The sequence below is a fragment of the Cydia pomonella genome, chromosome 3, assembly GCF_033807575.1.
Source record: "Cydia pomonella isolate Wapato2018A chromosome 3, ilCydPomo1, whole genome shotgun sequence".
In the NCBI taxonomy this organism is placed as follows: Eukaryota; Metazoa; Arthropoda; class Insecta; order Lepidoptera; family Tortricidae; genus Cydia; species Cydia pomonella.
Genome location: NC_084705.1, coordinates 32,951,036 through 32,971,537, shown reverse-complemented (window position 1 = coordinate 32,971,537; position 20,502 = coordinate 32,951,036). Strand labels below are relative to the sequence as shown.

Below are 20,502 nucleotides of genomic sequence, written 5' to 3'. Positions count from 1 at the left end.
ACGAGCGTACTGCCCTCCTAATGGTAAAATGACACAGTGCATGTAAAACTGTGCTCATTATTCTTCTTAAATCTTTTTTCAAATCAATAGAATCATAACGCCAAAGCGCTGGTGGCCTAGCGGTAAAAGTGTGCGACTTGCAATCCAGAGGTCGCGGGTACAAACCCCGGATCATACCAATGACTTTTTCGTACTTAGGTATGTACAAAATATCATTTAATTGTACCAGTCGCTTTTCGGTGAAGGAAAACATCGTGAGGAAACCGGACTAATCCCAATAACGCCTAGTTAACCCTCTGGGTTGCAAGGTCAGATGGCAGTCGATGTTGTAAAAACTAGTGTCTACGCCAATTCTTAGGATTAGTTGCCAAGCGGTCCCCAGGGTCCCATGCTTGTGGCCGTGGCAAAAATGCCTGGACAACGCGAGGAAGATGACGATTGGAATAATACTGCTATGCTGCAGTTCGAATACTATATTAGCAGATGAGGTGTCTTGGAGAAGATGGCCGATGGGGTCAAAAAGGGTGTCCTGTCGTTTGGCCAAAAGATGTTTAGCAAATTGACACTTGGCAACCAACTACTGGCAAAATTATATTTTAGCAAATCATTTTTTTACAACAATATTTTTGACAAATTATTCTTATTACCAAATAATTAACTAATAAAATTTCATTTCATAACAGATCTTTTTGACAAATGATTATTTAACAACAAAGTTAACAAATAAATCAATCATTGGTCAAAAAATGTTTGCTATAATGTATTATTTGACATGTGTTTCTGTACTAATAAACTGTAAGCGAGCCAGACCTGTCGGGGCAATCCGACTCGGATAGGTTAGGTTAGAAGCCTAAGGCGGGAGCTTTGCTCCCGCCTTAGGCTTCGAGGTTATTTTTTTTTTAACAACGCGAAAAATGTAAGCAACGATTGCTTGCTTGTCTTGCAACTAAGTAACTTACCTCAAAATAATCTGGCCCAAATGAAAATTGCAACCATGCAGAATTATTCCCTCAAAGTTTGGTGAATGTATAAATTTGCTAAACATATTACTAGGTGACATGAAAAATATAAAATTGATACTTTGTATTTTGACATATTGTAATAATGTATTATTTACTAAATGATTATTTGTCAAGTGACTTTTTGTAAAATGATACATTTGCGGAATAACATATTTGCCAAATAATACTTTGGTGAAACGTTTTTTGTAAAATGAAAATTTGCCAACATTGTTTTGGTTAAACATTAGTGAACCGTCAAAAAGTGCTCGAGTGGAGACCACGGACTAGCAAGCGCAGCGTAGGACGACCACCCACAAGGTGGATAGATGATCTTACTAAGGTCGCCGGAAGACGCTGGATGTGGGACGCTTCCAACCGGTACATGTGGAGGTCCGAGTCAAGTCAAGTCATGTAGGGGACCTATGTTCAGCAGTGGACGGTCTTATGGCTGAGATGATGGTGATGTTGATGAGATGAGGTGTTAGATAGTTAATTTTTGGCTTTGGCTTCATGGAACTAGGTTTTTGGTGTTTGATATTCTGATTTAAACAAATATACTAAATAATTAGGGAAGCAGAGATATTAGTAGAAGTATATTTGATTGGATTGACTAATTCAGGATTTGACCTCATGTTTAATTATAGTCAATCTATAAGGCTATCAAGCTATTCACAAAAGGACATTGTTCAATACGTACGTCAGGACTTAGCCTGAATACAAATGATTCGGCGTTTTAAGAAAAAAGTCATGTGAGTGAGGGGCCTTAAAGAGGGGTTAGGATGTTTTGATTTTGAACGGGTTAAGGTAAGTAAAATGTAGTCACCGTCGGCTTAATCACTATGCAAATATCCATACTTGGAATCTATGAAAATCGTGTTTGATTGGTCTATAAAGTTGTTTAATACTATTTGAAGTAGTAAACTCTTTATTGCACATAATACCCACATTCTTAAGAAATGAAGGTACAAAGGAGGACTTACTCCTACAAGGGATTTGTATTTGTTTAATTAATAGGTATGCAAGCACCTACAAATGTTCTATATTTACAGTAACCCCTAGCTTACTTACATCTTTTTGAAAGTTATATAGTTAGTAATGTTTTCCTATCTAGACACATATTTTTTGGAACCTAAAACAATACGCACAGGTTGCAATAATAAAAACTTCATAAAATACGTCCCACAATTTATTTAAAAGACGGACGGCTTAGAATACGCACCAGTGAACAGCGGAATATAGTTCAACTTGTCCACAATCATGAACACGAACGGCCTGTTCGCTTGGAAGGAGTCAGGTAGGCGTCTTGCCTCGAACTCCGCCGCCGACGCCGCCGCCGCCACCGTCCCTTCCTCTGTCACCTCCACATCAGCCTTCTGCACCACATTCGATATGTAGAAACTGTAGTCAGATATATGCGGGAACTGAGCACTGTGGTCAAACATCAACTTCAAACCCATATCCATTAGAAGTTCCTTAAGATTATCCAATTGGGAAGTAATCTTGAACCTCGGGATCTGAACTTGAACTGTGTCGCGTCCGTTACGCTGGAAAATGTAGAATATGGACTTTAAAGTCACTCTCTTCAGCTGGTCTGTGACTTTGGCCACAGAACTGGATTGGTAGGGAAGGAATATGAGCATGGAAAAACGGTCTCCATCTCCATAGGGAAGTTCTAGGACCTTTGCTTGTAGCTGATCAATGGATGCTAAATTATATTGCCGCATGGAGAACATCATGTTTACATCTCCAACAGGGTTGTTTCTCTCGTCGTAGAAAGAAGTGACTTCAGTTTCTGAGGGCTCAAAGGGAATATTCCACATTCCTTTAAAGTAAACAGCGTCGAGCAGAAGCAGATAGACTCCTTCGATGTCATTTGAATTCACGATTTCTTGGATGGTGTTGTGGGTCGCTTGGCTCACGTAATTATTTATAGTTGTAGCAACGTTGTTGTAGTTGTCGAAAGGTAGGATCATGACGTCGCATACTCCGGTTCCACTCAGTTTTCTATGGAAAGATTCGAGCAACGAAACAGTCTTGTCAACGAAGAGCGCAGAACTTCTCTCCAGTGTGGTCTTCGAGTTGTACACTGTGATCCCTTTCACGATTTCTAGGTACCTGTCGTTGAAGCACGGGTAATGGTGAAGGCGGAGTACTCGCTTCATTTCCGCAAGGGTCTCGTCTTCGGCCCCTAAAGATGCTGTTGTTAGAACAGTCCATAGCGAGAATGGTGACGTGACGAAATGGTTATCGTTTTCCTGTCCCACTCTTTGTATTAAATCCAGAGAAAACTCGTAAACCGCGCGACTGAAACTATGACCGGCCTTTTCGACCGAACACTGCCCTAATATCGGAGGCAGAAAGATGGCCAGCAAGTACAAATAAGTGGCCATTTTGGTCGGCAGCGGACGAATGAATGGAACTACAATGTTTTTATCGGGTGAACTCTGATAAAAGGTCACGGAGTTTGGCATGAATTCCGATTGTGCAGTGTTTGTGCGTGAGATGTTTTTTTTTATCTTATGTAATTACTTTAAGATATTTTTTTAAATAAGTGGGTCAAAACTTGAATTTTTAGAATGTAGAAGCATCGATAAAGCGAAAACGCTATTTCTTTCACTTTAAGGCTCATTCTTCATAACTCGAAATATTTTACTTGATTATGATGAAGCAATAAACTATTACCAATGTGAAGGCAGTAATCCAGTACTATTTTTACCTCCATAGCTCGAAAAAAGATGTTGGCCCTTATAAGTCTAGAAAATAGACATATTGTTTTATGACCTCTATACTTACATTAAAGCAACAGAAACAAACCTCTGTAACTCGAAGAAAATAATAAGACAATACTTTATATTTTTTTTATAATTATCTCTCTAACACAAATTTTCCATTAATTTTACCTCTGTAATTGGAAACCTCTTTAAGTCGAACAAACACCAATACGAACCTCTCTAAGCCGATATAAGCCCCCAATAATGCCCTTGCGATTCGTGTTATGGAGGTTCGACTGAATTACGTTTTGCTAGTTATTTTCGTAAATGGTCGAGCTGAAATTACATGTAACTTCATAAAGATCTATATTGAAGTTTCTTGTTGTTAGCTCGTAGCCAATGTTATACAATATCAAATTTTACTGTTCGTTTGTAATTTCAAAAACCGGCCAAGAGCATGTCGGGCTACGCTCAGTGTAGGGTTCCGTAGTTACTCTTCCGTCACAATAAGCTAAACTGGAGCTTAAAGTGTAGTAAATGGTACCTTTCACCCGAGTTAAACAAATAGGCAAATTTGCATAATCAGTACCTAATTAAAGTAAGTCTTTTTACTATGAAGGGAAAACTTTTTGCGATAACTCAAAAACAGCTAAACTGATCATGTCCGCTATAGTTTTCATTTAATGTCTTTGTTAAGCTCTACTTCCACGATTTTTTTCATATTTTTTGGACCTATGGTTCAAAAGTTAGAGGGGGGGGACACATTTTTTTTTCTTTCGGAGCGATTATCTCCGAATATATTGACTTTATCAAAAAATGATTCTTGAAAACCCCTATTAGTTTTGAAAGACCTTTCCAACGATACCCCAAACTCTAGGGTTGAAGCGAAAAAAAAAAATTCACCCCACTTTACGTGTAGGGGAGGTACCCTAAAAAAAATTAAATTTTTAGATTTTATTGTACGACTTTGTCAGCTTTATTGATTTATATATCCATGCCAAATTTCAGCTTTCTAGCACTAACGACCACGGAGCAAAGCCTCGGACAGACAGACAGACAGACAGACAGACAGACAGACGGACATGGCGAAACTATAAGGGTTCCGTTTTATGCCATTTGGCTACGGAACCCTAAAAAGCAATCTTATTTATAACAAGACCTAGTTTCACGAAACAGGTGTTTTCTAAGAAGAAAATATTTACATAAAACCACTTGAGGAAGATGTATGTAAACAGTTCTAGGAATGCCAGAATGGAATCGTAAATAGATAACGAACAGAGTTATTTAATTATATGGAATAAGTTATGAATCATGAAAAATCGTTGTTAACTCGTATGAGATCATTCATAATATAAAATTCGACGCTGGAAATCCCTGGGCACAAAATATAAGATCCTACAGGATAAATAAAATCATTCCACGTTCAGCAGTCCAGTGGCAGCATGGTTTCATTTCTATAGCCTGTCACTATGCCTGTCACTTTCGCACTTATATACTTGTTAGAACGTGACAGGCATAGTGACAAATGATAAAGCCGGGTCTCTATTGTTTCCCATAAAGTTTTAAGTCATAATGTATTGTTTGTCCGCATTTTCGTTAGTCATAATTTGGTTTTTCTAAGAAACGCGTAACTTTTCAGGATTGCCATAAAACAAACTTAACCTAACCTAACCAATCTATAGGATAACCTAAGGAAATTCCTGAAAAGTTAACGGTTTCAGAGTTATGACTAATGATAATATGACTATCATTACATTATGACTTTCAATAATTATGTCAAACAAAGGGATCCGGATAAAGCCACCTTAGCCCTATGGTTTATTGCTGATGTCAATAGTAAAATTTATAACAATTTCAGTGGAACGTAAGTTGAATCCAGGGATCGGAACCGGTTTTTTGGAAAAACTATGAAATAAACATATATTTCGGTTTATTTTATACTCTAAATATAGGACTCGGTTGTGTTTTTAGATAACGACTTCGTATTATTAGATTGCCCAATTAGAAAGGGAATAATTAACAAAAAACGAAAAAATACCGTTTTCGTTCCCATACAAAAAATACCGGTTTCCGATCCCTGGTTGAATCAAAGTGTCTAGGTGGTAAAATATTACTAGAGAGATAATTAATCAACCCTTTCGCTGACTGACGGTTAAGCGTAGTAGCGAACAAATTATGGAGTGTGGAATTAAGAGGAGTGGCATCTCTTATGGTAGAACTGTTGCAAAAGTGTCCAGCTGTCAGCTATAAATAATAGTTCCAAATCTCTCCAGAGTAGCGCTAGTACTAGGCGTTATTGACGGAGTGAATTGCGCTGTCTATGATTCGATTTTTTTTGTTCAAGTACTCTAGGTATTGTAGCGCCACCTATTTAAAGTTTTTTGATGACACTTTTTGGTACATGGAGATTTCGTTCCTTATCTCCACCTTCCGTAGAACAAACACCCTCGCCTGTCAACGCACTGTCAGAGAATGCGTTAAGGTTGGTATAAGCTTGGTTGGTTGGTTGGTATAAGGTTGGTTGGTTGGTTGGTATAAGGTTGGTTGGTATAAGGTTGTTTGATTCTGACTGACTGGTTCTGAAGCTGCAGTTGCCATCTGAATGGCACCTTCAGAGTATTTACAATAAGAATATAGGTACATAATGGATATATACAGAGGATTACTATAACTAGCTTAAATCTAAAATAGGCCTTAGAAGCATTGTACTGTAAAAGAGATGCGGACTAGCTGAGGTGGGGAATGTAAACGCTCCAGATAGATTCTAATATTATTATATATTTTTTCTTCATAAACGAAATACAATTATGTCGACTAACACAGATGCTTGCAACTTTCAGAATGAAATCGCCTGCAGATCTTTATTCCTTCAGCAGGGCGATAGTTCTGAATTCAAATAATCGTTGCCAGTTATCTATCAAGAAGGTTTCCAACCTTCCCAGTACCAAGGATTCTGGCGGCATTTCTTCGTTGTATCGTAATACCGATACGTTGTGCGATGAAGCCGCCAGCTCTTCGGTCACCGCCCACCGGTTACGTCAACAGACGTGCGCTCAGGAACCTGGAACTCTGGACCTAGAGTTCCCCTTAGAATTCGATCGTCAAAATCTGTCTCATTTTATTAAAGGAACAATTCACCGCTTTGGATTAGGGATGAATTTTAAAAAAAAGTAATGCTTGCACTCTTGCAGATGGATCTGCTGGATAAATGTCTCCATTTCAATGTCTCAAAGTCCCCTCCCTGCATCGGTTCATCATTGAGGGTCGTGGCCACTTCTAGGGAATAGCCTCTCTTTGACAATTTGCCGCCACCTCTTTCTGTCTGTCGCCGAATGTAGGGCACCGTGGAGCGTCACATCAAGGGCTGTACATGAGGAACATGGGGCTGAAGTGGGGGGGCATGAGGGCTGATCTCAAGTACTCAGACAAGTTCCTATATAGTTATTTAATATAATAATTTGTTTACCAACGAAGTTGTTGTTTACCCCTTATGCCAACATTGAACCCGACTCCACGGAATATTTTAAAATGTATGAACCTTAACTTGCCTCATCTGACTAACATATGTATTATCTAAATAAACATAAGCTGCCACCGTCTTGAAGGATTTAACAACTGGAGACGCCTTTAAGAGCTTACGACGAGCTCAACGAGGGGGAGGAGGGGTTTAGGGTCGGCAACGTGCATGTAACTCCTCTGAAGTTGCAGGCGTACATAGGCTACGGAGACTGCTTACCATCAGGCGGGCCGTATGCTTGTTTGCCATCGATGTAGTATAAAAAAAACCCTTTGTCGAAAAGCTCGGCCAATGGTCATATGTATTGATGTATGGACTTACGTTTACCTGACATGTCTATTTGTACGTTACGTAAAAATAGCCATGCATTTGACTTGCCCCTCCCCCGCAAAAATCGGCAGACTTTTTTGTACAGAAAATTACAGTCAAGGCGTCTCCAGTTTTTAAATCCTCCAAGGCCACCGTACGAGAACAATAGTAATTTGGTTTTATAAGTTAGAGTATCTGTTACAACTATTCAGGAGGTTTTTCTGCTTATACATATTTACTGATATTTTTTCTGAAGATAGTCTAAAGCCCCCCCCCCCCCCCCGAATGGGCACCACAGATCACCCGAGGCAGAGGAAGGCCAAAAACGAGATGGCGAGACGACCTGGACTCATTTCGTGGCGACTGGCGGGAGCATGCACAAAGCCGTGACGAGTGGCGGAAAACAGGGGAGGCCCTTGCCCAGCAGTGGGACACAATGTAGGCTATTTAAAAAAAAAAGTCTAAAGCCCAGTAGGTTTATGTTCTTCTCTCTTTCTCACTGAGCGTACGTGTGAGCGAGACAGATGTGCATGCTCGGGATCGCGGATATCTTGTTTTTGAATTTTAATTTGTTGTTTCGCCATCTTACCGGGCACTCCTAAAGGTTATGGCGCCATATGGATCTATTAGCTGGCGCCACTTTTTGATATTTAACAAATTTAACACATATCAGTAAAATAATAAGTATCAAAGTCATATGGCGTTCTAAAAGCTTTAATCATGTGTCGAAAGATCATTTTCATTTAATTATTTATTGCATTCCATGGTATATACAGATGTTATCTTAAATTAAATTGTCACATCATGGACCCTGAGTAGGGTATAGCAAGTTAACCTTATTATCTAAATACTTAAAATTACCTCACAAAACATATTATTACCTATTGCCTAATATCTAAATTTAGTAGTCTACGTATACTTCCGAAAATAATTTAAAATACATTACAATCATTCGTTTTGCAGTCACAGTAAATAATAGTTATTCAATGTAAATAACTATACTAATAATAACAATACGGATTAATATATTATATAAAACATGCAGTGATGTCTAACAAATACTTAATAATAATAATCGAATTTATAATGTCGCGTGTCATACTAACACTAAGTTAAAATAATAACTAGCGAGTAATTAGCTTTAAGGTCCGACCGAGAACGCTTTTTTTGTCTCGACCGAGACCGAGATTCAATCGGATTCTCGGCCGAGACCGAGACCGAGACCGAGAATTTATAAAATAGAAAAAAGAGACGAATTTTGCACTAAAAATGCTTTTATAATCGAAATTCGGAGATTTATAAGAAAAAGTTATCATAATCAATTCGTAGCGCTATTAAATAGTACTTTTAGGGTTCCGTAGCCAAAATGGCAAACTTCGAACCCTTATAGTTTTGTCATGACCTTATGTCTGTCGGTCTATGCGTATGTCACAGCTAGTTTACTCAAAAACTATACGATATATTTTATAACCAAATTTGGAACATAGGTGTAGATTTATTGTGTATATCGCTTCTTAGTTAAAAAAAATCGTTAAATATATTTTCAAATATATACTCCATATAAATGTAACTAAAAGTTTAAAAAAATCATGTGGCTCATCATTAGATAGGTCTTTAAAAATACATAAAGGTTGCTAAAAACGTTTTTTTGATTAAGTAAATACTTTTGGAAATAATCCCTCCAAAAAAATTGTGTGATCCCCTCTTAACTTTTACGGAACTTAACCGGGAGAGCAAAACCATTTAAAAATATCTGAATAATAAAGCTTAATAAGCAAATAATGTTTCAGGATTTTTTTTTGAATATTGTTTGTTAAACCATTTAAGAGTTATAAAAAAAACTGATCTTATTAAAACGACGAAAGTGCCACTAACATACGCTCTTTTGCTTGTACGGCTTTTTTGTAATGTATGAAGGTACGGAACCTTCCATTATGCGTGGTCCGACACGCACTTGGCCGGTTTTTTCAGTACGGATGTGCACAAAAAGAGGTACAATAACAATAAACAATACACAATACAAACAATAAAGTAACCCAAAAAATCCGCCACTGGTGTCGATTTGTATTTACCTACTGCTTTGCTTTTTCCCGTTAACACAAATATATTTAGTATCAAAATATCCAGTGTCATCCACTCACAACAAGTTAATCTAAGTTACATCCCGATAACAATATACACTCATTTATTCATCAATAACAACAACCATAAAACGAAAAGATACAAATGAACAAGTCATTACTTGCAACCGCGCCTATCCGATCGCAACACTTAGTATTTGATAAGTGATTGGCTTTAAATGTGGGTGCGAAACCAATCAAAATCACAAAAAACGTCACACCAACCGGGCGATGCAACCAACGGGTGGCTTAGACCCCGGAGCTCGTGCGCGGAAAATTCAAATTCACCAATGATAACTCATTGCCTAGTCTCGGTCTCGGCAAGAATCTCGGCCCATTTTGGCCGAGAGTCGAGACCGAGATCTCGGCTCGATTTTTGGCCGAGAATGCCGAGACTGATACCGAGACCGAGATCTCGGTCGGACCTTAATTAGCTTAATAATAATAATGTCAATTACGTCTTTGCAATAACCCAGTCTCATAAGTCTCATTGTCCTTCCAAACTTCAATCCATAGACCGTTATACTGTTCACTTTACTACAATAGTCCCAATGCCTGTTGCGACCGTCGACCGGTTCATGGGTGTCTATTGTTGCGCCCGTGAAGGGGTTCCAGCAAGAGGCCTCTACGTGTTGGATTTATATCCCCACGCAAGCCTATCAAAAGACCGGGATTTATAGGCCCGTGAAATCCAAGGAGATACAATAATGTCAATTAATTAAATCATTCCATTACATTGAGATAAAGGTAAAAAATAAAAGGTAAAAAAAATAAATTAGGTAAATACTTATTCGTTATCAGATGTCATAAATTCTTGATATGAATAGAATGATTTACTAATTAACCACGATTTGAGCTTTCAAGATCTTTAATACAATCAGAGATTTTATTATCTAATTTTTCTTTACCTCCTGCTCGATAATGCCAAATTATATATCATGCAAACCTTACCGAAAGCAAATCATTATAGCCCTTGGCTTTAGCCGGGTAATGTTGTATTGAATTTCATTATAACCCGCCGGGTTAAAATGTGATTTCACTTCTCATAGTTCTTGTTGTAATGTGTTTAAAGTCTAATTTCGTAAAGCCCGTAGGGCGGCACACGCGGCGCGGCGGGCGCCGCACTGATTTGTATATTTATTTATTCAAAATCGTACTGCAGTGGCAGCATGGTTCCATTTTTATCGCTTGTCACTATGCCCGTCACTTTCGCACTTACATACTTGTTAGAACGTGACAGGCGTGGTGACAAATGATAAAGAGCCGACCATCTTAGCCCTACTGGCCAGTGGCCACCACAAGCTGAATATTGTTTATGAATAAATAAATAAAAATATAACTTTGTCTTTCCACAATTGGACAAATGTATCAAACATTCATTTTCATTTTTGATTTATTTTAATAAAATATTGTTTCTAGTAGCCTTCGTTTTTTTTATTGTCTCGGTAAGAAAAGTAGAGTATACTCCTCGGATATAAAGCTGTTTATGTCTTGGGCGCGCTTGAATCCCTCACTGCACTCAGGACTCAGTCTTAAATCCCTCGTATAGCTCGGGAATGAACTAATAACCCCCTCCGTCCGCTCCGGAGTTAAATCTGAGTCCTTCCATACGTTCAGGATTCAGTATTGCGCCCGTGACATAAAACAGTACTTTATCCTCTTGGTGTATAATCTACTATTATTGACTGGTAATAGGGCCCGTTTTTATAAATAGTTAATTTAGGTTCTGGAAGTGCTAGTTGTCTATTTCGACGTGCGCTTTTAACATATTGGAAGTTAGATATGTGTTTTCTTACAAATAGTCCAATGTCAAAATGTCCAATGTAAATGCATGGCAAGGTAAGAAGCTTTAGGTTATATAATAAAGTGTGGTCGGCAGCTTTCTGGTTGTCGGATATTGGTTATAATTATAACTCGTACGCATTTTTTTGTGCTATAAATAGATCTTCGACGTCTGTGCTATTCCCCCATAAGATTACTCCGTACCGTAATCATGCATAGGCATATGCGTGTAAATGTAATAGATGGCAGTAAATGTAATGTGGCTACAAAATTTCCTTTGACAATACACCTCTATTTCAAATTATCTTTAATACGACGTTATGAGTTAAAAAAAGTAGTGATACATTATTTGCTGAATTATTTTATATAAAAAATAAGAATCGTCCATTTTTTATAAAACCTATGAAAGTGTGTTCATTAAAGCCAAAACCCTAACCCTTTTCCAGGCCGCACCAATCTACAAGGTTTTCCCAAAAAAGCCAAAATTCCAATTAATCCAGCTTTGATGATTCATTTGAAGACAAGTAATATTTCCTGAAAGTGTAATCTAATTTGAACCTTAAATCGGAATGCTAAAGTTGAAATTCTAATGGCGGGTGTGTGGTCGATAAATCGTACTATGCCTGGAAAAGGGTTAAGAGGCTGTCAATACCCAATGTCCTTGAAATTGATGTTACTTAAACAGTTTTTTAAGAAAGACTATTTGTTTTAGTCAAGTAAGAAAAATATATGTTCATATTAATTATATTTCAAAGACCGTGGTTGTACTCGATACATGATTGAACGAAATCGGCTCGATAGAAAATAATTGCAAAGATTGGTCTTAAAATCACAATTAAACGGTTCTATGTCTTTATTGTTTTGACTTATGGGTCTGCAATTAAAATCACAATTACAAAACATTTATATCTAAACCGCTGTTGAGTAAAATATTACACTAATAATGCACTTTTTTTTATTTAAATATTTTTCTTATTATTCCCTTGCCCAGGCCCAGTAACATGCGACAGTGCTATCTCATTTACTCCGATACAAATAGACAGTGTGCGCGCTTTAGGTATTGACAGCCTCTTAACTTAATACCCTCTGATTATGTGGTCGTATCAAAAATACACGCTGGATAGACTGTGTTTTTACTTGATTGTTTCAATAGAGCAATGTATGTAGATAATGAAGATATTATTTTCCTGTTTCCAATTTAGTCCGCTGCAAATTTAATTGCCATATGTCAACCGCCCGGTGACAGCTACGCAGGAAAAACGAATTGTTAAAGTTACAAGTATTCGCGAGGTCACCTACTTGACTTTGACGGCATGACGTCACCAAGATAGACATTATGTCAATATTTACACTTCATCATCCTTCCTTCATTCTCCTTCTGTCTAGGAGCTTAATTCACTTCAAATAATCAACCAAGTTTGACATCTGATATAATATATGTAGATATGGAGATCAAGACCTATCAGATAATGAAAAAAAAAATCTATACCTAGTTATCGAACCGTGTAGTTAAAATAAATGGACAAAAACTGCAAGGTGGTAGGTAACCAGTTTTATTTACATCCTAAAATACATCTATGTGCATTCACTTTATTTATTATCGAAAAGTAGTAAGTCAAGATGGAATCATTTTGATTTTGAACCTACTACGTGGCTGATAAAGTCAAAATTTAAATGCATGTTTAAGCGCCAGTGCATTAGGTTATTTATTTTCACAAGGACTTACGTAGTTTCAATATGAAATCTGAAATGAACTTTATTGTTAATAGTCATACGATAGTTATTTGTCAAATTGTAATCGGATATCATGTTCTGTTTCCAAATTATATTGCTTTGTTTGGTGCTGAAATTTTATCTCAATTCATAAGGTCATATGTGGTTTCAGTGTGAGTTATAAATTTGAACCTAATGCCTGTGGTTCAAGGTTGGTTGTTGAGTGTGTGATAGTGAAATGTTTTTGCGAATAAATTCTGTCGTATTGATTTGTCATTTGAAATTATTAGCATTCTTATGTCAATAAACCGGGTTGCCAATGTCACGCACTGCGATTTTTAAAGTGGGAGTTTCTTTGGAATGTTCGAGTATTCTTATTTAGGTAGTAGTCAGCATCAGATAAAGGTAAGTGGGCCAGATTTACAAAATGACTTCCATACACCTTCATTATTGAGGGAGAAAGAGCGTGTGTACATCTTTTTGAACACCTCGCCTGCTCAGCTTCTGCTGCTGATTGCTCCCAGCCCAGTCGGAATATTTCATTACATGTTTGGTTAGATTCAGGCACATACTAGGAATATTCTAGTGTCTAAAATTAAATAGTCACTATTAAAATGATACATGGAGACTGCTTTTTTGATAGATCAAAAACCCCAGGCTTGGCTAAAATCAAGTTTGATTCAAGACTTCTTACCAAAATGTTTTTAACCACTGCTAAACATCGACTGTTTTTGTGGGTAAAACCCGTGCAGCGAAGTCGACAAGCTCGAAAGTAGGTCAACCGAAGAAACCTGGACGGATGGCAGCCCTGTGATAACCTCTCAATCGTTTAATATATCAGGAGGCAAACAGCAACAATCACGGGGCGTGGTGTCTCTCAACCGCACCGAGCTGTGAAATTGATTAGACATGCGGCCTAACGGGGCGCGCTTCAGAGCTACTTGCTATTCCAGTCTGCCCCACGCCTCGACACAGAAACGTCCTACAGTACCTAACTGTTTACTCTCGTCTCTTTACGACCAGTTTGCTCCTTGCGAAAGACACTATCTAATCTCCCCTAATAAACTAAAGGACGAGTTTATCACAAAAATTTAAGCAACAAGCAAACAAGCCGCGAAAGAATTCACTGTGCGTAGGGCTTTTAAAAACGTTATCGCTCATGATATAAACACAATAACAACAGTTCTCGAGTCAGTCAACAACAGTGCCTCTTCTGTAGCGGTCAAAAATGAGACGCGCCGTTTTTTTGATAAGTTTTTGCTGTTACTCGTTAGCGAAGAACTGCGATGAGCGGTCCGTTACCGCGTACTACAAAAAGCCTATTTATGAGTTCTCAACCGGGCTTTTGGACAGAGTTTCCCAAGAAACGGATGGTCATTTCGTCTGTTCACCGATAAATCCGTGGCTGCAGCTCGTGAACCTCGCACAAGGCGCCCATGGAGCTACCCTCAAGCAGATCTGGAAGGTGACCGGACATGGGAAGCCATGTATGCAACGGACTTTGAGAAAAACCCTGAACAGCTTATACGGGGAAGGGAAGGACTATAAATGCCAAAGTTTAGTGATAATAGATAAATATTTAGCAGTGAAAAAGAATTTTAAAAGAAGAGTTGAACGATCAAAAACAGTTAAAGTGGCATCTTTAGATAGAGATACTCCTTATGACTCTGCAGATGAAGCTAGTGAAATTATAGAAAGAGCTACTGGTGTTGGGAATAGTATAGACCCATTCGAGTTCAAGCTGACTTCTCTGATGTTGGCTGATGTGGCCACGTTTAAAGCTGCTTGGCGGCAACCCTTCGATCCTGGATTCACTGCTGTACAGCCTTTCTACCACGGAAACGTTAAACTGGGCGAAGTCAATATGATGTCCAGCATAGGATACTTCAACTACATTAACTTAACAGCCATTAATGCCGAAGTTTTGGAACTTCCATGCATTGACAAAAGGCGTTCTATGCTCATATTTCTACCCACAAACGGAACCATCAAAGATTTATTTTTCCACATGAAACGAATAAGGATAGCTACTATTTTCAATCTTTTCAAGAAATCCAAAAACAAATTAGTGGTTTTAAGATTGCCTAGGTTTAAGATAAGCAGTGAAATAATGAACTTACCGGAGCTGATCAGCGATATGGGGGTGTCGTATATTTTTAAGATTAACGGTAATCTTAAAGGTATAACTGATTTCCCGATACGAGTGAATAGGATGAAGCAAGTGGTGGAGATAGAGGTGACAGAGGAAGGTGTGGCGGCTGATATAGTTCAAAATCTAATTGATCCGGACGTGGAACCGATGAAGTTTGAGGCAAACAGACCGTTTGCCTTTATGTTGGTAGATAAACCGACAGAAATCATATTATTTGCTGGAGTATACTCTATCCCATCAGTGTTCTAATTATAGATGACTGCTACCTACGTAATGAAAGGATTAAAATACAGTGTTGGTTTATGAAACGAGCTAAAAGTGAGTTTAATAAAAAACATCACACGAGTGTTTTGATGCTTAATTATGTACAGTTACATACAATTATCTACACACATATTATAAGCTCTGTTTGATGCGTTCAGGAACCGCATGTTGCGACCACCATTGCGGCATTTGATTCGGATAAAACGTCATCGCTACAGAAACTAAAAACCGGGCAAGTGCGAGTCGGACTCGCGCACGAAGGATTCCGTACCATTATTTATAAAAAAGGCAAAAAAATTATGTTTGTTGTATAGGAGCCCTCCTTAAATATTTATTTTATCCTGTTTTTAGTGTTTGTTGTTATAGCGGCAACAGAAATACATCATCTGTGAAAATTTCAACTGTCTATCACGGTTTTTGAGATACAGCCTGGTGACAGACGGACGGACAGACGGACGGACAGACGGACAGCGAAGTCTCAGTAATAGGGTTCCTTTTGACCCTTTGGGTACGGAACCCTAAAAATGAGATTAAATTCCGTTGTTTTCAAGGATGTTAATGTCATCATTAAATAGATATTGACGTTATTATTACGTAATAATAACAATTTCAGAGTTTTTCTTAAAGAAAATAGTTTATATTTATGCTGGTCGTAATTTGTGGTTATTGAACGCCTTGTAGAGGGTTTATGATATGTGCGAAGGTAATAGTACATTACGATAAAAGTGCGAAAATTAAGAAATTCGAAATGAGTGGCGATAAATTAAAACACGACCGAAGGGAGTGTTTTAAATCGACACGAGTTGCGAATTACCTATTCGCACATGTATCGTACAACGTTTTACAGTACATATGGCCCTTTAAATGTCCGACACAGTAACGTAATATGCTAATTTTCGCACTAGTGGGGTAAAATAGCACCATATGTACTGTAAAATAATTTAAGTGTGACTTTCGACTGTGTTGCAATGGAACGTTAATTTCCTAGTCGTGTGTAGTGAAGTATATGTCGTGTTCCGAGACTACGAGGTCTTTGTAATGACCTAAAAGTTTATTACTTACTATTCAGGTCTTCTTTTTAGGTTACAACTTTACCTTGAGTATTTACTAGTGGATCTCTATGTTAATCGTGTTGAATCACAGTGAGTAGACATAATGAAGTAGGTAAGGTGTATTCTGTACCCCTAGTGTAAATAAATTCGATTTCCAAACGTGACGTACGCGTTTGCGTTTAGTCTCATTTTGTATTGGATTTCGAAAGAGCGCGCCAAGCGGGACGTTGTGGAAACTCAAAATCCTATACAAAATGAGACTTAACGCAAACGCGTTCGTCACGTTATGATGATGTCGATCAAAGTTACACTAGGGGTACGGGTAATAAAATAGAACGACGAAAAAAAAACATTTAAATGTTGTCGGAAAACTCCCAAAAAGACACTTATTACAACGGAACATGATTGATTTTTAAATGATTTTCGGAACCCAATTTCCGAAATTACTCGACTACATCAGAAAATTATTTTTTCTTAGGTTCTTTTATTATTTATCTATGTCTGTATTATATTACCACAACTTCACAGTATATTATATTAGTGGGCCGTATTTTTATTTGTTGTCGTATTATTTTTTTGTTATTATTGTATAATATTTGGCTGCTTTGAAAAGTTCCTTATTCTGGGAATAATCAATGAAATCATAACTTGTTTCGAAAAAAAAATATAATTGAGTTAAAATGTTTACGAGTACGTTTACGTAACTTAGAGGAAGATTTTTAGGACATAAATGGTTGACGACCGTTCTGGCCTAGGGGGTAGTGACCCTGCCTGTGAAGCCGATGGTCCCGAGTTCGAATTCCGGTAAGGGCATTTATTTGTGCGATGAGCACAGATATTTGTTCCTGAGTCATGAATGTTTTCTATGTATTTAAGTATTTGTATATAATATATATCGTTGTCTGAATACCCACAATACAAGCCTTCTCGGCTTACCGTGGGACTTAGTCAATTTGTGTAAGTATGTTCCTATAATATTTATTATATTATTTATTTATAAAGGTGAAATTGAGCTTATATTGTACAGAATAGGGAACTCTATCTTTCCAACAAATTATATCGAAATCTGAGGGCATATTGCGAATAATGAAGTTCGCAAATTGCGGCCATCTTTCCCCGTCACTCTAATTAGAAAAAAATGCCCGCAATTTGTGAACTTCGATGATCGCGGTAGGCCCTCTGACGTAAAAATCGATACCAGCTAAAAAACTTGCCTAAAGTAAAAATATTATTTATTAATAAACAAACGTCATCTTATGTTAATTTAAGAATGTAATGCTTATTGATAGCCAATTGATCTTGAATCAAAATGTTATATACCTATTCATCTTATATGCTACTGTTAATTTAAGAATATAATGTTTATTGATCGTCAATTGACCTCGAATCAAAACTTTGTATACTTATCTGTAGGTCTATCATTCAACTCAGGCGCAGCCGGTGAGTACAGTATAGAAGTTGTGCGAAAGTTCCCTAGATAAAGATTTTATTATTATTAATTATTTGAAAAAATTATGTACTAACAACACGTAGCTGACCGAGTAGCCGAGTACAGTGGCGAGAGAGTGCCTCGCTCGGCCGAGTGCTTGGTTCGGGTGTACTTTGTGACGAGCACTGCCTAGTACTCGGCCCAGCAATAAGAGCGAGTCACTCGGACCTTGTTTTGTTTACTAGGCCGAGTGCCCGCCCCCGTACTCCTTTCAGGATACCTCGCAAGATGTCCTCGTATGATGGCATACGATACTTGCCAGTAGTGTTCGGCGAGTGGCGATATTTTTTCTTTTTGACAAAAGATGCGAGTATTTATCTATCTGCAGAAATGTAAATTTTGATTTAAGTTTTTTATATGTATGTAACCAGTGTGTAAACGCCATACGATAAATAAATCAATGTTGACGGACTGACGAATCTCTCGAAAGTGAACTGGCTCGTTAGGAAAAGCAAAGTGCGTGTAAACATCTGAGGGCCTACCGCGAACCACGTTCGACGTGTTGCCTCTCTGTCGCACTTGTATATTCATACGTAAGTGTGACAGGGAGCCAACACGTCGAACGTGGTTCGCGGTAAGCCCTCTGCTCACCCATCCTACCACACCCTACTCTCTCGGCCGAGTACTAATTTGCCGTCTCGCCACTGTACTAGGTACGTGTGATGTGATCAATACATTAGTATTGATGGTTGATGCAAAAATCAATTCAAAATATTAGTATTGGCGCTAAAACTCGGCAGCCGAGTTTTAGCGCCGGTATCTTCTCGGGGCTGTGGTCTAGGGTTAGAATCTGTGGCAGTTTTTCACATTCATAAGTGCATTGTAAAATATAAGAAAGCATTCTCTTAGTCCATAATGAATTATGATAACTTCTTTCTAACCACTTCAGTTCATCAGTTGTGTATAGTCTATTTTTTTATCCCGTAGACTAAAATGACATTTCATGTGTTGCTGGTTTTTTACGTCTTATAAATAGTGATGTGCTACAACCGGTACTAACCGAAAATAAACTATTGGGAGTTACTTATATAGGCATGTACGAGTAACACCATTTTGAGGCATTTAGAAAGTTTATATCCAGGTCTAAACACAATATTTCTAATATTTAAAAGCGATTTTATTGTAAGATTAACAGTCACCTTGAAGCTCATAATGCAATTTTTAAATGTTTGAGTGGAGTAGTGAGTAGATTTTATTAATTGTTTGTTTTGGATCTAAAATTAATTTAATATTTATCGGTTATTCACAAACCGAAATCAAAGACTATTTGTTTTAAGCTGGTCACATTATTTCTGCGTTTGACATTTGTGGTTGTCATTTTAGTCTACGGAATAAAAGAACAGACTATAGTTGACCTACACACTATTCCTACTTATGTAGGAACTTATTTAGTTTTACGACGCTTTACAATGTTCAAAAAGTCTAACCTTTAAAAATACCTGCGGGCGTGAGATGGCAAAGGTTTATCAACTTAATACTAGACCTTGAAATTGAAACTGACAAACACTGCCATTGTCATGCTATCAAATCGATAAGCGTGACCATCATACGCCAGCGTTTAACAGTAAGTATTAATATTATATTTGTTAAATGTATGAGGATATTAGATACTCATAAATGCACTGCCTTGGATATATCTATGTATTATTAATGTATTTATCGCTAATGTATATTTCATTTGTTATATGGTTATATGCGAAAAACGTGTTGAAAATAGGTAATTACTACGAAAACTGTTATTCAAATATGTTTTTGTATTTAAGTATCATTGTATTAAAGGTATTTGAGATTGAAAATGTGGTGACTATACCTATCACCTTGGATAATATCACCTGATCAATCAAACTACCTATTAATTTAGTAAATACATTTTCTACAGGCTGCCAACGCTTATATTTTAAGTAATTTTAGTTATGATAACGCTTATTTATAATAGTTGTTGTTTTCGTATAAATCGAAACAAAATAAAAGTGAATTAAATTGATTTTTTTTCTAATTAATTTGTTGTATCCACCTGTCTTTGTTGTCACCTTTATTCGTGAGATCGATAAAATTTGGTATTTCGTAGTTTTATCCGCCCATAATGAGGAGTTCTTCAAACAAGCCAAGTTTTATCATTAATAAGTGGCGTAGCAGATGGCGCTAGCATAAGTAGGTAGGTTTTCCCGTTAAACCATAGATTTGTGGCAAATTATTTTTTTAGGCTCTTTAAACCAAAACTTATAAAACAGAACTAGACCCAGGGGAAACCTTGTTTATGAACTGGCCCTAAAATTACCCTCAGTTTATCGGATAACGTTAATCGTGGGTCGATCTTAAGAATTAAAAAAAATTGTAATAAAATGTGTGATTAGATTAAGGAACCTTTGGGGCGCAAATTCAATTCGCACTT

General features: G+C 37.4%; 2 protein-coding genes across 2 annotated transcripts; one reads left to right on the top strand and one right to left on the bottom strand.

Moving 5' to 3' along the window:
* Nucleotides 1-2,174: 2,174 nt before the first annotated feature.
* On the bottom strand, nucleotides 2,175-4,858 carry LOC133516588 (serpin B8-like). Its single transcript, XM_061849596.1, has one exon. The coding sequence runs from the start codon at nucleotides 3,470-3,472 to the stop codon at nucleotides 2,192-2,194; it is 1,281 nt and encodes a 426-aa protein (XP_061705580.1). The 5' UTR covers nucleotides 3,473-4,858; the 3' UTR covers nucleotides 2,175-2,191.
* Nucleotides 4,859-13,849: 8,991 nt separating this feature from the next.
* LOC133516601 (ovalbumin-related protein X-like) lies at nucleotides 13,850-20,090 on the top strand. The gene has a single exon (XM_061849611.1). It carries the CDS (start codon nucleotides 14,382-14,384, stop codon nucleotides 15,552-15,554), a length of 1,173 nt encoding a protein of 390 aa, XP_061705595.1. The 5' UTR covers nucleotides 13,850-14,381; the 3' UTR covers nucleotides 15,555-20,090.
* The last annotated feature ends 412 nt before the right edge of the window (nucleotides 20,091-20,502 follow it).

Excerpts from the sequence above, each read along its gene's own strand:
- LOC133516588 (XM_061849596.1), bottom strand. The coding sequence starts at position 3,472 with ATGCCAAACTCCGTGACCTTTTATCAGAGTTCACCCGATAAAAACATT.
- LOC133516601 (XM_061849611.1), top strand. The coding sequence starts at position 14,382 with ATGAGACGCGCCGTTTTTTTGATAAGTTTTTGCTGTTACTCGTTAGCG.